The 16083-nt window shown below is 35.2% G+C and overlaps 1 protein-coding gene across 1 annotated transcript in view; it reads right to left on the bottom strand.

Annotated features, from left to right (window-relative positions):
- Positions 1–16083, bottom strand: part of SEMA3D (sema domain, immunoglobulin domain (Ig), short basic domain, secreted, (semaphorin) 3D) — a 145174-nt gene that overhangs the window by 52010 nt on the left and 77081 nt on the right. Inside the window, exon 8 of the mRNA XM_014528194.1 lies at positions 7164–7306. Coding sequence (XP_014383680.1) covers positions 7164–7306 — 143 coding nt within the window. The remainder of the gene's footprint in view (positions 1–7163; positions 7307–16083) is intronic.

Here is a 16083-nt window from a genome sequence, read left to right as displayed (position 1 = left end):
AAATTTCTATATGTGACACAGCACCAGAGTTAAGTTAGGGTTTTTCAAAATGCTGACATGCTGAGCTCAAAAGGTTCGCCATCACCGTGACCTCCTGGGTTCATAGGTCGATGCTCAACCACTGAGCCACAATAGCTGGGCCTAACACAGATTTTTAATCATAGTCTTACCTGACTTCCTTTTGGTGTTGACATTACTGGCAACTGCTTTTTTCTTTAGAGTTTTTTCCTTCTTTTCTTTGACTTCTAACAATATTTGTGCCCAGATCTCCAACTAGGCATCAAACTATTTCTTCTCAATTGTCTTTTTAGACATTTTCAGTTGTTATTTCTTAAATGTCCTTGTCTCTCAGGTTTTGTCTTTTCTATTTGATCTTGCATTACACATTTTCTTGGGCAATTTCAGACACTTTAGTGACTTTAAGAACCACCACTATACTGGTAATTTCCAAATTCATGAGTCTAGACCAAGCATGTCAATCTCACGGCCTGCGGGCCACATGCAGCCCACTACGAATATTTTTGCGGCCCAGCCAATATAACAGTATGTACGAAATGTTTTAATAAAAATTTCATAACTTAATTTTTACAATACCTTGTTATACATAATTATTAATAACGAACTACAACATTCACTAATGACTGATTATTATAATCGTGTTGCATTCATTTCCCTTACAGGCCTTATGCTCAGGCACACGGTTTCTCTCCACTAATATTAGCAGTGAATATTTTCGCAGCCAATTGCCACGTCATTAGTCTTGTACTGACTTGTTTGGTGTGCACAACAGGAAATATTTTGCTTTTGGAGAACAAGAAAAATAGGTTTATTTGTGTTATGCTTATTAATTTGTGCAGTTATTCAGTGTCTGGCAAGTTAATGTTCAAGACAAAATATTAATTTTTATTTAAAATGCTCTATTATTTTATGTTAACAATTACTCATTTATTTCAGCCCTTTGTATTCAGCATGTCTCTATCGAAATAAACCTATGTTTCTATGAAAACTGAAGCTTTTGTTTATTTGCGGCCCACATAAACTTAAACTTCATTTACTTGGCTCGTGTTAGCCTTTGAGTTTGACATGCTTGGTCTAGACACTACTGCTGGCTCTTATTTTTCAAGTGGATATTATGACAGCATATCCCAGAGCCACATCAAGTTCAACATGTCCAAATATGAAACCTATGCCCATAAAATTTTTGGTGTCTCTTGTCCCCAAATTTCAGAATGTATCTCTTTGCACATTTTCTTAATCTCTGCCTTATCTTCTGGAAACCACAATTACTAAGAATATAGGAGACCTTGTCTATCGGGCAAGTACCAAAGTCTCTGGGAAAGGACTAAGAGAGAATTAAAATGCATCGAAGACCTAATGGGACAGGAACTTGTTGCAGACTTGCATACACCAGTACATGGTGGAGTCAATATCTGCAATGTCAGTCAGTGTAATTTTTAAACAAGAAAGATAAGGCTTCTGGAGACTTTTGAAATTGCATGTATGTTTTAAAGGGAAAACAGTCACTATCATGATAATTTTCCACTTATTATAATCCAGTCACAGTGAATTTCTTTTAATTCCTTCAATGCTTTGAAAAACCCATCTCTGAGATTTCACATGTGCTTTTTTTTCCTGCCTAGAATATTCTTTTTTTAGTTTATTTTTATTGTTGAGGTTATTACATATGTCTCCCATCCTCCCCCACCTTTGCTCCCCTCCACCCAGCTCCCATCCCACCCCTGGCCTTCACAGCACTACTGTTTGTGTCCATTACGCATTTATGCACATACGTTTTTTGGTTAATCTCTTCTTGCCCCTCCCCCCCTTCCCTCTGAGATCTGTCAGTCTGTTGCATGCTTCCATGTCTCTGGACCTATTTGTTCATCAGTTTATTTTATTCTTTAGATTTCACATATGAGTGAGATCATGTGATACATGTCTTTCTCTGATGGGCTTATTTCGCTTAGCATAATACTCTCCAGGTCCACCCATGCTGTCTCAAAGGGTAGTCACATAGTCCACCTGGAATATTCTTTTCCATATCTGCCATCATTGCCATATAATTTCCTAATCCTTTTCAACATTTGGTTCAAAAGCCACTTTTTCAGAGATACCTTCCACTCATTTTTCCTAACTGCACCCTTTGATTTATTTTATTATAGCATTTACCACACTTGCCAATTATATAAACATAATTTCTGTTTCCTTATTTAATGCATATATCATCTACTAAGTTGTAAACTCAATGAGTATAAGTATAATGTCTTTTTTCAAAAAAAAACTTCTATAAAACTATTGTTTAGCATAGTGTCATACACAGGGTCAATTATCAATAAATGTGTTAAATAAATGAATGCTTTGGTAGTCTATACTCCTATTGTAACCAGTAGCCACATGAAGCTATTAAAATTAAACAACATTAAAATTCATTTCCTCAGTCATACTAGTCATATGTCAACACGAACAGCCACATGCTACTGTGTTGGGGAGTACGGATGTGGAACATTCCCATCACCACAGAAAGTTCTACTGGACAGCACAAGCCTACAACAAACAATTAATAGAGTGGTGATAAATTAAGGACCTCTTAGAAGTCAATACCTAGATTCTATCTTAGAAATCTCTCTTGAACTTACCCATATATCTTCATTCCTACTATCTTTAGAAACCCACCTAACATGTCTCCCAGGCACAAATATTTCTCAACCCAGATGCATTCCTCAAATTATTGCTAAATATATACTACCTATCAAGTCACTTATCTGCTTAACACATTTACAACTTCTCATTGCCTACAGCATAGAGTTTAAACACCTTAACATAGAAACAAATTTTCTTATCTTCCAACTAACCACCCCAAACTCAAATGGCATTGCTTCCATTTATACCCCTGAATTCCACTTGCATGATTTCACTATTCTGGAAGCAAAATATACTCTGTGGCAATGATGCCTAAAATACCTGTTGCCTCCCCTTTAGGACACAATTTTTTAGCTTCACTAAATTGCACATAGATTTCTCAGCTCTAACCTCTACCACATTATATTGAGATTATCTTTTTATATCTGTTACCCTCACTGTACTATGAGGTTTTAAGGAAAAGGGATAGAAGCTTACTTACTTCCCAGTTCTTAGTGAACTGCATTTTGCATAGAACTTATATTTGATTGTTGTTGAAAAAATAAAATAATAAAATAGTGAATAAATGGGTTATGAAATTTAAAAATATTCCCCTTATTCTGCAAATGATTCTTTAGTCATTCCTGCATAATTTCAACTACTTTCGAAACCCCCTCCCCATCAATCACTATAGACTACTCAGTCTGAAAAGAAAATGTTTGACTAGCCAATAAAACAACTTCTACTTTAGTTTAGGAGCTGAAAAAGTGGAGAGCTCTTAAACTGTCAATAGTTTTCCATTGGGCTGAAATTATCCATTAAAAATTAAAACAAACAACAATTACAGCAAAAACAAAAAACCTGAATATTTCCAAATAAGTATGTTCTACGGAAAAATCCTGGTGGAAAAATAATATAAAAAACTCCCAGGTTAGTGAAAAGCTCTGTACACTCAGTACAGTCTGCACAGTTAACTTAGTTCTCTAACATGATCTCTTTGTTCTGAGATCTTTGCTTGTGTATATCAAACTTCATTTTATTTCATAGCAAAGATGCATTCTGTTATTTATTATTTGTTGAAAAAAGAAAAACAATCTTATACTATCAAATGGGGGTAAAAAAACAATAAAGAGGAAGATATTCCAAATAATGTCAGAATAACACTTTTTATGTGAAAAACATGTAACAGCGGCAATGATGATGCTGACTTTGTTCATAATTTAAATGGAATATCCCATGGCTGACACTTAAAGTCTATATTATATTTTTATTAAATAATTTTATAAATGGTGCAACCAAATTTACTCTTAATATATTTTTCCACCTCTAAGGTTAGCTTACAGTATATTGACAGTAACAAAAACATTACTCAATGTCATAAATTAATTTTTATCAACTAATTGGATTAAATCTATCAAGAAATAAGTATTGCGCTATTAAAATTAAACTTTTTGGCTTTTTGCAGGACATGCCATTTTAAAAAGATTTTTAATCTTGTCAGTGAAGTCTCCATTTAGAAATGCTCTCTTTTTGCCACACATTAATCCTAAGTTATTAAATAAAGTTGAAGCCAATGGCAGAGTGCATTATAATTGAGAAATTACAAAGAAAGTATTTAGAACCAAATATTGTAAACTTTGACCAATAGATCATATGTGAAGTGGGAAATTCAAAAGATGGTATTCAATTAAAACAGAGATTGAGTAGAGATACACTAATGTGAGAACCTCTATTATATCTTTTTTTTTAAGAAAACTCATCCATCACATGTCCTTATTTGATCTCACAATTTGTTAGCTTTTTATCCAAAAACAATAGCATGACAAAATCTTGCTGTGTGGCCTCAGAGGTTTTGTGATGGGAAGACTCAAGTATTAGAATTCTCTCTGCCTTTTCAGTTTTATAGGACTTTGTTCACAGTTTAAACAAAATATCCCATGGCTGACACTTAAAGTCTATACTATATTTTTAATAAAGAATTTTATATATAAATGGGGCAACTAAATTTCTTTTTAATTTATTTCTCTACCTCTAAGATTAACTTTCAGTATATTGATAGTAGGAAAAACATTACTCAACATCATAAATTAATGTCCATCAATTAATTGGATTAAATGTATCAAGAAATAAGTATTGCACTAGTTCATAGAACATACAGTTGTTAAACGAGTTAATCAGAAAGTGACTCTTAAAATACATTTAATTGACTGCAATTCTCATAACTACTTTAACATAGCTCACTTATACAAATGTCCTCAATCCACAGCACAGCCTTTCAGGGTCAGGGTACTGCTGTTAAAAGGCACGCTTCAGCACACCAACACACTAGCAATGGCCATTCATCTCTAGTCAAGAGGCTTCAAGAGAAATTACTGTGAATTCTTAGACTCTGAAATAATAAGGATGTTTTTTTAGAAAGCCTGTCCCCTGGGGGTAAAGGGATCAATGGGAGACAGCATTATGGACTAGGACACTAGGTAAAGAATCACCTGTGCTCACAGGTTGGCCTCACACAGAAGTCATGTTTTCATTAGCACGTTTAAGTGCAGTGATGGTTTGTATTACTGTCCCTGGAAGTGTTCAAAAGCCTGAGGGCACAGCTTGAGACAAAAAGGTAATAGGCTCAGATAAATGGAAGAAAACAAAAAGTTTGGAAGACCTAAGCAAGCTTCCCACTGAGAATATGTATTAGCTTAACAGCTCTTCTACTAGATAACTGAGTTAATACTGAAGGCGCATATCTATTTAAGAAAAGTGATTTTGCTCTGGCCTGGGGCAATTGGTTGGAGTGTTGTCCCGTACACCAAAGGGTTCTGGGTTTGATTCCCTGTCAGAGCATGTACCGTACTTAGGCAGGGGGATCAATCCCCAGTGGAAGTGAGTACAGGAGGCAACCGAAGGATATTTCTCTCTCTTTTTCTCTTTCTTCCTCTCTCTCTAAAAATCAATATAAAGTATGTCCCTAGGTGAGGATTGAAAAGAAGAAAGAAAAAAGGGAAAAGTTAATAAAGATAAATCCAACTAAAAAGATAATACACTAAAGTCATAAGTAGATCCAGTAGCATTATTATTCCACAAAGCTTGTATTCACTCAAATGAGAGCTTTAATGTGTGTGTGTGTGTGTGTGTGTTTGTTTGTGTGTGTGTGGTGTTTAATTCACTGAGAATATGTATTAGCTTAACAGCTCTTCTACTAGATAACTGAGTTAATACTGAAGGCGCATATCTATTTAAGAAAAGTGATTTTGCTCTGGCCTGGGGCAATTGGTTGGAGTGTTGTCCCGTACACCAAAGGGTTCTGGGTTTGATTCCCTGTCAGAGCATGTACCGTACTTAGGCAGGGGGATCAATCCCCAGTGGAAGTGAGTACAGGAGGCAACCGAAGGATATTTCTCTCTCTTTTTCTCTTTCTTCCTCTCTCTCTAAAAATCAATATAAAGTATGTCCCTAGGTGAGGATTGAAAAGAAGAAAGAAAAAAGGGAAAAGTTAATAAAGATAAATCCAACTAAAAAGATAATACACTAAAGTCATAAGTAGATCCAGTAGCATTATTATTCCACAAAGCTTGTATTCACTCAAATGAGAGCTTTAATGTGTGTGTGTGTGTGTGTGTGTGTGTGTGTGTGTGTGTGTGTGTGTTTAATTGATTTTAGAGAAAGAGGAAGGGAGAGGGACAGAGAGATAGAAACATTGATGAGAGAGATACACTGATCAATTGCCCCCTACCAGGGACTGAGCCCAAAACCTAGGCATGAGCCCTGCCAGGGAATCAAACCAGTGACCTCCTGGTTCATGGGTTGACACTCAACCACTGTGCCATACTGGTTGGACCAAATGAGAGCTTTGATGCCACAAAATTGAAGTGTCTCATAGAGTCTCTGCATTTTCCTGTAATTTACATAAAACAGCAGTACTAAAAAAAACAAATTATGTTCTTCAAAATAATTATTGCATTTTGATTTGTTTGCTCTTTTTTCTCTTTATTTCATTTTCTTTCAGAATCTAATCTAGATTAATGTTCTAATAAATTCATTATTGTAATACTAGAACCACATTTTCAACTTATTTGACCCAGGTAAAGATATATAATTTTAGATGTGTGATGAGATCTGTGTTTTGATAAAAATACATGATATGATTCTTTTAGTGTTTAACTTACTCTAGGGATTATTAAATTGCTTTCAATTTTTAAATGAGATTATTTAATGTCTAAGAACATTTTAATCTCCACAAATTAGGACATGCAGTGATTTTACTGGAATATCAATAATTAGCAAAGGGATACAGCATAAGTGAAAGGAGTGAGGTGCCAAAGAGACTCACGCCTGGGCAACAGCTCAGGCACTGGAAAAGGAAACTGTAACATTGGAAAGCTGCATCATTTCTTCCCCTTTTCCTTTCAGATCTAAAAAATCATGCATATAAGATAGTATGAATATATCTTACCTAGTATAAGTAGTGGACACTAACTTTTACTTCCCCATTACATGGGTAATTGTTCAGACACATACACACATGCTTAAGTAAAATAAATATATCTTGCCTTACAAACTCTTCCAACTCGAGAAAGAATTGTCTTATCCGAAGTACTGCCTTCTTGAGATGATTCACGAAAGAAGAAATATATCTTATCATCATCTGGATTATAGGTGTCTGGTATGGGGAAAGTCCCAATAAATTTGGCACCTGTTTAAAAGAAAAGAAGCTATGGATTAAAATACTGAAATAATTTAGCCACAATACTATTGGCATCTTTTGTATGTAAAACAATTAGCAGAATTTAAAAAAAAATGAACCCTGAGTGGAATGTGGGAAATGAGACAGAGAAAAAATAAAAATGATACCCATAGAAACATGTATTCGCATGAAGAGGTCCTGAACAAGTTATGGAGGAACTCTAGAGAGCAGGTGAGAACATGACGGGCTGATATTCACAATGTTCGCACCTCAACTAAATTACTTAACTTGCCCTTTCACACCTGGAGATTCTATGACTTATATTCTTTTATATGATGGAGTCACTGCTTTTTAGACACAATAACCATTGTAAAAGCTTAGGAAAAACTATAAACATACCCTAAATTATGTTATATTAAAAAGTTATTTACTGCATTTTGTGTAATTGCCAAAGGGGAAAATATGAAAAAAACAACAACAAATAGTGCATGGATCAAGTCCAGTGTAGGCTTTGATGACATTCTCTCCAGGTTCATATCATGTCTTTGCCACCTACTGGAAAGATGACCTTGGGAAATTATTTATATTCTCCATGCCTCAAGTTACTCACACCTAATAGGAGGCTACCGATATCATCTACCTACTTGGATAACTGATACCATGAATTAATATAAAGTACTTAGTATCTGACAGTAACTGACACATAAGTGTTCAATAAATGTTTATTATTAAGATGATGATTACAGTGATAATCATTATTATTATTATGACCACAAACCAGAAAAAATTGTGCATATACAAGGAAATTATTAGTATAATATGTAGTGCCTAATAATAAAATAGTTCTAAAAGTGCTGCATGGAAAGATGTCCATAATACAGAGTAGGTAAAAAAACAAACATTGGCAATACTTGAAACCCTTTGCTAGTTGAGAAATAATCCTTTTGACTAAGACAGTGGTTGAGAAATAAAGAAAGGACTTCAGCTAAATGGAAAATACTAGATACCTGGAAGGAAGCACAGAGCATTGTTCAGGGAATAGAAGCAGCAAACAAGAGAAGATAACCCTACACACACACACACACACACACACACACACACACACACACACACACACATAATAAGAAATTAGAGGTAAGAAAGATCAACACTGCCTTCTCTAGACATTTGCCCAGGGATCTGATTGTGGTGTACCCCATCCCCCCACAAATGCAGAGCAGTTCAACAGACAAAAGTTAATGTTTGATTCCAAGTGATGGGTAGTTCAGTCTTTATCACCCCAGCTCTCTGGGTCAGCCTTGGTCGCCCATCCAACTGTTTCTCTGCTTAAATGAGAAGTGTTGAGAGGAAAAGGAGGGTGGAGAGGATGTGGGCACCAACTTTCTCCACTTTGTTTCTATTATTGCCTGTTCTGTTCCTGGAATTTAGAACTCCAATAGATTCCTATGCTCCTGATAATCTCACTTTCATATGATCCTAGATTATATAAAAGTTTAATTTTAGAAAACTATGTAGGATGCTTTAAATTTTCTTTTCTAATTAATCTTAAATTAGCAAGATCCATTAACAATTCCACTCAAGGTTTTATGATGTTTCCCCTCCAGCTTGTCTTTTAAATTATTGATTATTGATAAATTACAAACACTTGGTTTTGAATTCCTGAGCAAAGTAAAAGTTCTTTTGTTGTAACTAATGAACACTTCTCATTTTTTATTTAAATACATTATGTTTCTTTAAAAAAAAAACAAAACTCTTTGTGGAAATAAATTTTCCTACAAATGCAGTATTAAGATTTCAGCAAATTCATGAAAGCAAAAGGTATTTTTAATCACTACTATGTTCAAACACTTAGAACAAGAAAACTGGTAGAATCAAAGAATGTAAAAATTAATAAAACTAACTCTTCATTTCAAACCAATTACAATCGAGATTAAGGAAATATTAACATATGACCAAGATATATGGCTAAGAAGGCCTATCTTGATGTTTCCAATGACTTAAAAGGGGGTTGAGACAATATAGGTAGAGAAAAGACAACCAACTGTAGGCTCCCATATACACAGACTGGACATTAATAATCATCTGTAGAATTTTTTTGAATTTGCAAATGTCTCAATTCAATGTCTGGGTCCTGAATGAAAAAGTCCAGTTGTACTGGCATGTGTATTTTTAAAATTTAGTTATATACAAAGATAAATAAAACCTTATAGGTGATTCTTATAAGTATCTAAGATTAAGAGTCATGGATGTAGATGGTAATATATATATATATAACAGATGGTCTTATTGTGTCTATTCAGTGACTTTTAGTTTTACTGGTTTTATTGAACTCTCTTTTGAATGTTGATTATTTTTCCAGTATTATAAGAAAATTATTTTGGAGTACTGTAAGAAAATTGAATGGTGGAAGTGTTTAAAGCCAAATGTTTACTAAATGAAGAAATCTAATTAGGGGAAAAGAGTATCAAATAGTACTCTATTCTGTGATTTAAACAATATGCATATTTATGAGTTAAAAGTACACACATGTTTCAAGAATAAAGTCTTTTTTGCAGATTCAATTGAGGTCCTGTCTTAGAACATTGATGTTAGTATTTCTTGATAGAAACTTTCCTGACTTGCTGCCTAATTTAGGTAAAAATAGGTATCATGTAATCAGTATATGACATGCACTGTTGCTGAATTAAATAATATAAAATTATGCCAATAGACACCTGGGCTCTATTATACCACATTTTCCCCCTTTGGCATTTGAAACACATGTCCTAATAGGGGTGGAGTTCGTACTCATGCATTTTCACAAATGAACTTTAGCATGACACCAAGAGTCACTGCCAAGTGAAGATGGAATAAATCCACAGGGCCTGCAGTACACATCGCTTTCTCCCTCTGAACCTCTCACCCCGATGAGCTCACCTACACAATGACAATCTATAATGACTTTCTTACTTTCTTTTACTTCTCGCAACACCTTTTTTCTAAAAAAAATGTTATTCTTTTGTGTGGAAGGAGAATTTATAGCCAACAGAGTCCTACCAAAGAAGCTGCAAATAAAAACTGCTTCCATATGTTTAAAATGAAAAATTAAAACAAAAGTTCTCCTTTACTTCATGGAAGGAAACAAAAACAGATGCAACTGAGGTGTCATCATTTGTTTTCATTTTCCATACTTCAGTTTTTTCCTAAAATTCTCATAAAAACTCCACTGTGTTTGAGTGACCACCCTGACTTGTATCTATATTCCTAGTTATTGGTATGTTCTAAGGTAAAGTTGAGAGAGAAAAAAAAATATGTGGAAGCATCTAAGTCTTCATCTAGAACTCCCCAGAGTATTTCCATGTCACCTTTGTGTTTTATTCTGTTAGGTATTGAATAGGCAGATTAGTTTCTCAAAGAAGGCATCGGGACTCATACTTAAGTCTTTTGGAACTGGGTTAGGGAAATTCTGACAAGGATCCTTGGACTAGTAATGATACCATTATAAATAACCCAGCTATGAATGTACTGGAAAGGAGCAAAGGGAAGGCCAAAGTTTATAGGCATGCCATTTGTGCAACTTTACCAGGAAGCTGCAAAGCCACTAGGCTGTTCCTGGAAGATCGCTGGGAGAAGAGACTGGATAGTAGACACATGCCAAGTAAGGTCTGGATGATATAGGGAGCAGATCAATGGCCAGAGTAGGTTTGGCCACTGCAAGCGTGGAAAGATTTAAGATACATAAGCTCCTAAACCAAGTTCTCTCTCTTGAATGCTGGGCTCCTGGCTCTCTTGTTGTAGGGGCTGTGCCCCCTGTATTTGCCCACATGGCTCAGGGCCATGTGGACCCCACACAATGGACTGATGGATTAGAACTAGTCTGATGCTGTGTAGGACCCAACTCTACATGGAACAGAAACTCTGGACTCTGGCTTTGCTTTTAGCTCTGCTGAATCCCCAGCTGCACCTCTTCCGGGACTGGTTTAAGGAAAATGGGACTTTGCAAACCAAGGGATTTAATTCCACGAAAATAAAGCTTTCTACCACACCTCCTCCTCCCGGAGGGGTCTCCAGAAATGCTTATTCCAGTGGTACCCAAAGAACCCCACTCCCACAGGCAACGGAGAAAGGCCATCCACACATTTCTCCACTAACAGTAAGTGCAGAGGTTAACTGCTATCACACTGGTTAATTCCAGGCAGGGCAAAGAACAAAATATGGCACACACATGCATCAAGGATTTTAAACTCCCTATGAGGTTCAGTAATAAAAATGGACTTATTAAAGATTCATTTAGTATCATATTTTCTAAAAGGTTAATTACTTAAAATCTGCATCTTAATAGCTAAAATACTCAATTGCAAATTTAATTTAATTCTTAAATTTCATTTCATCTTAACATAATATCAGTTTACCTTACGAGAGTTTACATCATCACAGACATGCAAAAAGTAGGACTTTAAATTGTAAATGAAAGTATGGAAAGCAAAATTTAAGAGAAAATAATATCTTAAAGGAATATAGTACAATCTATAATAATAAAAGTGTAATATGCTAATTAGACTGGATGTCCTTCCAGACGTCCCAGACAAAGCCACAGCAGGCAGGGCTGAGGCAAAGGCAGCAGAGGCCCCCGGCCATGGCGACAGTGGGTGGGGGCCACAGGCGGGGGCCGGGGCCAAGGCCTTTGCACGAATTTTGTGCATTGGGCCTCTAGTAATGTAATAATATATAAGAAGAAATACATTAGACATTGATCCTATTATTTGAAATATCAAATATCTGTCAGATCTTTCAACCTGACAATAGTTTTATTAGACCCAGGATTGAGTTTTACATCTAAATGCCAAATGAATAGTAAAGAAAATTTACACATATGTTGCATTATGCTATTGTGGGCTCTTGTACATCATTAATAAACAATATACTTTAGACCACAGCTGTTTAATAGGAATGTCCATGATGACGAAAATGTCTTATATCTGTGCTACCCAATAAGGTAGCCCCTAGCCCATCTGATTATTGATCACTTTACATATGACCAGTGTGACTAAGAAACCGAATTTTAAATTTATTTAATTTTAATTAATTTCACATGTGGCTAGTGTCTACCATATTGGTTAGTGCAGCTATAGAGTAATTAGGCTGTGTCATTAACTGTGTTAGGTTCAGTGCTAAGGAAGAAACTGAGCTTTTGGTAGCCCCATAACTGCTACCAAAAAAGGAGTCAAGCTTCCAAATTCAGGAGACCTGATATGCCGCTCTTGTTAGAAGTTGGTATTGTAATGGAAGGATGGGTCTGGTACTTAGGAGACCTGGACATATCCCTTCTTCACACTGAGTCTCAATTTGTGGAGCATGAGGTTGAATAAGATAATGTCTGAGATAACACTCATTCCCAATAATCAGCACAGCTCCTCTAACAATTACTGTGCTTTGTCCCCACCACTCCTGACACTAGCTGATGATCCCACTGACCTGTCTTTGGACCTAGGCTGACTACAACTGAAAAATAGCCACTTCTCAGAACTGAGGACAGAAACTTTCCCTAAGCAAGCTGATCTTTTTAGCCTTAGCATGTCAGGTACGTCCTCATTATAAGAATTTCATGACGTTTGTGTAATTTCTCCCTTGCTCTGTCCTAGTTTCCATGGACCGAGAAGCTAACTGGGTCTCTTGAAGGACTCACTGTGCTCTTCTTATTCCGGCCTGCTTGTCCCTTAGCAAACCTCTGACTTAATGCTCACACTGACTGACTCCGGCTAGACCAAAATGATGTAAAAAACAATAAAATAATGGCAATAAACCAGAGTTAAGGTGATGGAGACCTATAGGAAGATGATGGCAATGGAAAAAACAAGGTCAATCGATATTTTGAAGGAAGTAAAGGTCCTTAGCAAAAGATTAGATAAAGGGTGAAGGAGAGGAAGGAATCAAAGATAATTTCAAGGTAACTGGGTGGATGAAATTAAGAAAGTTAAGGTAGCTAAAAATCAGGAAACTGGAAGTGAAGGATAGGTTACAAAGGGAAAACATGATAATTTTAAAGTTAGACTCATCAAATTTTAGATTTTAGACACAATAGTCTCTTATATACCTATTTCTACATCTCTATCTATCTACCTATCTATATATATGAGGAAACTCAAAGGATCACTAAACAACTTGTAAAAGTTTCAAAGCACTTTTGTAGTATAATCAAGGCTAAGGCTTAGATATCTTTACTCCCATATTAAACAACCATTTCTTCTAATCTGGGATGAAAATATAAGATATCCAAATAAATGTTTTTAAGGGCACTCAGTTCTAAGAAAAGGCTGGAAATATAGTTTTAGGAAACACTAGAACACAAGAAACAATTTCACAGAATTCAGCACCCTGTGAATACTTTTATTATTCCAAATTTTCAGACGAAGAAAGATTTGACCAAGGCCACAAATAAGTGATGGTAAGTATTTAAACCTAGGCAACTAAATTACACATAAACAGAGCTATAATTTTTATCTAAACTGGGACACATTTGAGAGTTAAAGAACAGATTAAAACTGGAAACATCCAGGCAAATCAGGTCATATGGCACTCTTGTCACTAACCACTAAGCAATCTGCCATAAATGCTCTAGAACCATAAATGTTCTCCCTCAGTCTTAATATTTGCCTACATTCAATCCATTGAGAACTTCTGCGGTATATATTTTCTCCTATGTTCAATTTCTTCCTTTCTGATGACTTCAATTGCAATTTTTCCCCAGCATCCAAAATGTTATTCTGAAATCTCCCTCAAATTCTTCTATTCCCAAACAAATATCTTCAATTTCTAATATTTATTCCTGTATATTCTCATGTCCACCTCCACTGCCACTACCTTTGTTCCTATTCCATCCTTATTTTCTGCTTTTGTGCGATGGTCTCTTATCTTCCTCTGTCCTCATTCTCCTTTAGTCTTCCCCTCATGCTATTGTCAGTTACCTTCATCAAAAACAAAGATCTGATCCTCTAACTAATATCAGGGAATGGGGCAGGGGGTCAAAAGAAACAACCTTCTATTTGAAAATAAATGAGCTTTGGGGATGTAAAATATAGCATGGTGACTATAGTTAATAATATTGTACTACATATTTTAAAGTCGCTAAGAAAATACATCTTAAAGTTCCCATGACAAGAAAAAAAAATTGTTAACTATGTCTGGTGATGGATGTTGCTACATTTACTGTGGTGATCAATTTACAATATATACAAATATAGAATCATTATGCTATATACTGCAACTAATATAATGTTACTTGTCAACTATCCCTCAAAAAGATAAAATATAAATTAAAAGATAGATAACTTCTCATCGGTTTCTGGATATTTACAGCTTTCTAGTTTCATATCCCACTCTCTTCTTATGCCTCAGACATTTGTCATGCATGAGGTTAGCAACCCTCCTGCATAATCTTCTCAGGCCCAGTGTATAGAATAGCCGGTAGTATGCCATAGGCCCTCAAATGTTGTTTATTAAAAGAATGTTCAACCAACTCACTTGATCTTAGCCAAAAGGTCAAGAAGCGATAAAATGTTCAACCAACTCAAAGGCTTTCTACTTTTGCCATGCTCTCCGCATGGCCTGAAGAACAAATCTGCTAGGCAAATAATAGTTGAATAAATATTTCCTATATTTATTGTTCTAGCAGTATTCAGACTTCTTTATGGATTTGTCACAGTTAAGGAAAAGAATGGAATAATCTTTTAAATGGCAATATAATGATATTTGCCATCCCAAGACTGGAGAATACAATCTACATTTCACTTTAAAGCCTTAAGTATATCTTGTTACCAAGCAGATGACTAAATTTTCTTTTGGTAAAATCTATGGAGTTCCTCTCAATTAAGTATTTCCACAAAACCTCACAAGGCTCAAGAAGATAGTCCTGCCTTGCATGAGTGTTAAGAAATCACTTAATTGGGGATATTCTAAATTTGTGTTACCTATTAATGGGTTCTATTTTGGTCAATGAAATTGACATTGTTGTGTAAACAAATGGATCTGGAAGTTTTGACTAAAGAAATGTTTTTCCCTGTTGTTTATATTGTCACTCCTTAAATGACATGGAGAGATAGAGAGATAGCCCCTAGGAAGTCTCTACCCTGGCCTCCTCCACTAAAACCCAATATTTATGGTGGGAATGAGAAACGCTGCTTGCCTACTTAAATAGCAATGTTATGTTATTCTGCTATGCAGCGGAATAAAGTCCTATGTTGATTAGAAAACATTAACGATAAATCCTGACTTGTTGCAAGGCAGTAAGAAAAAAAAAATCCTTGCATTGTTCCTTGAATTAAATAAATATATTTAGTCTTTGTTTTGTTGTTGTTTTTTCTTTTCTTTTTTTTTGGGGGGGGGGGGGAGGAGTTTGTTTGTCTTATTGAAAACTTGGAATACTGTATGACCCCCAAACAAAAAAGAAATCAAACTAATGTCAATATCAATATGCTTAAAATTTTGGAGGGAGATGTCTTATCCAAAACATAAATTATCTTTAAACAAAAGAAGTTAGCATTATAATCTAACCCCTTTCCAATTTGCTCATAGACAGAATGTGACTTAGTCATCAAAAGACTATAGGAGAAAGATTGCTAACTTGTAGCCTTGCTCTGCAGCTTACAAGTTGTAAGATCTTGACCAAATTATTCAACTTCTCTCTATCTCATCTTTAAAAATTTGTAATAATTAAATATACCTCATAGGTCATTAAGAATATTAAAAAATCAATTAGAACATAGAAATGTCAAGGACAACAGCACACACTCAATAAATGTCAGTTATTA

The sequence above is a fragment of the Myotis brandtii genome, unplaced genomic scaffold, assembly GCF_000412655.1.
Source record: "Myotis brandtii unplaced genomic scaffold, ASM41265v1 scaffold621, whole genome shotgun sequence".
Lineage (NCBI taxonomy): Eukaryota > Metazoa > Chordata > Mammalia > Chiroptera > Vespertilionidae > Myotis > Myotis brandtii.
The sequence above is the reverse complement of the archived record's forward strand: the minus strand, read 5'-3'. Positions and strand labels throughout refer to the sequence as shown.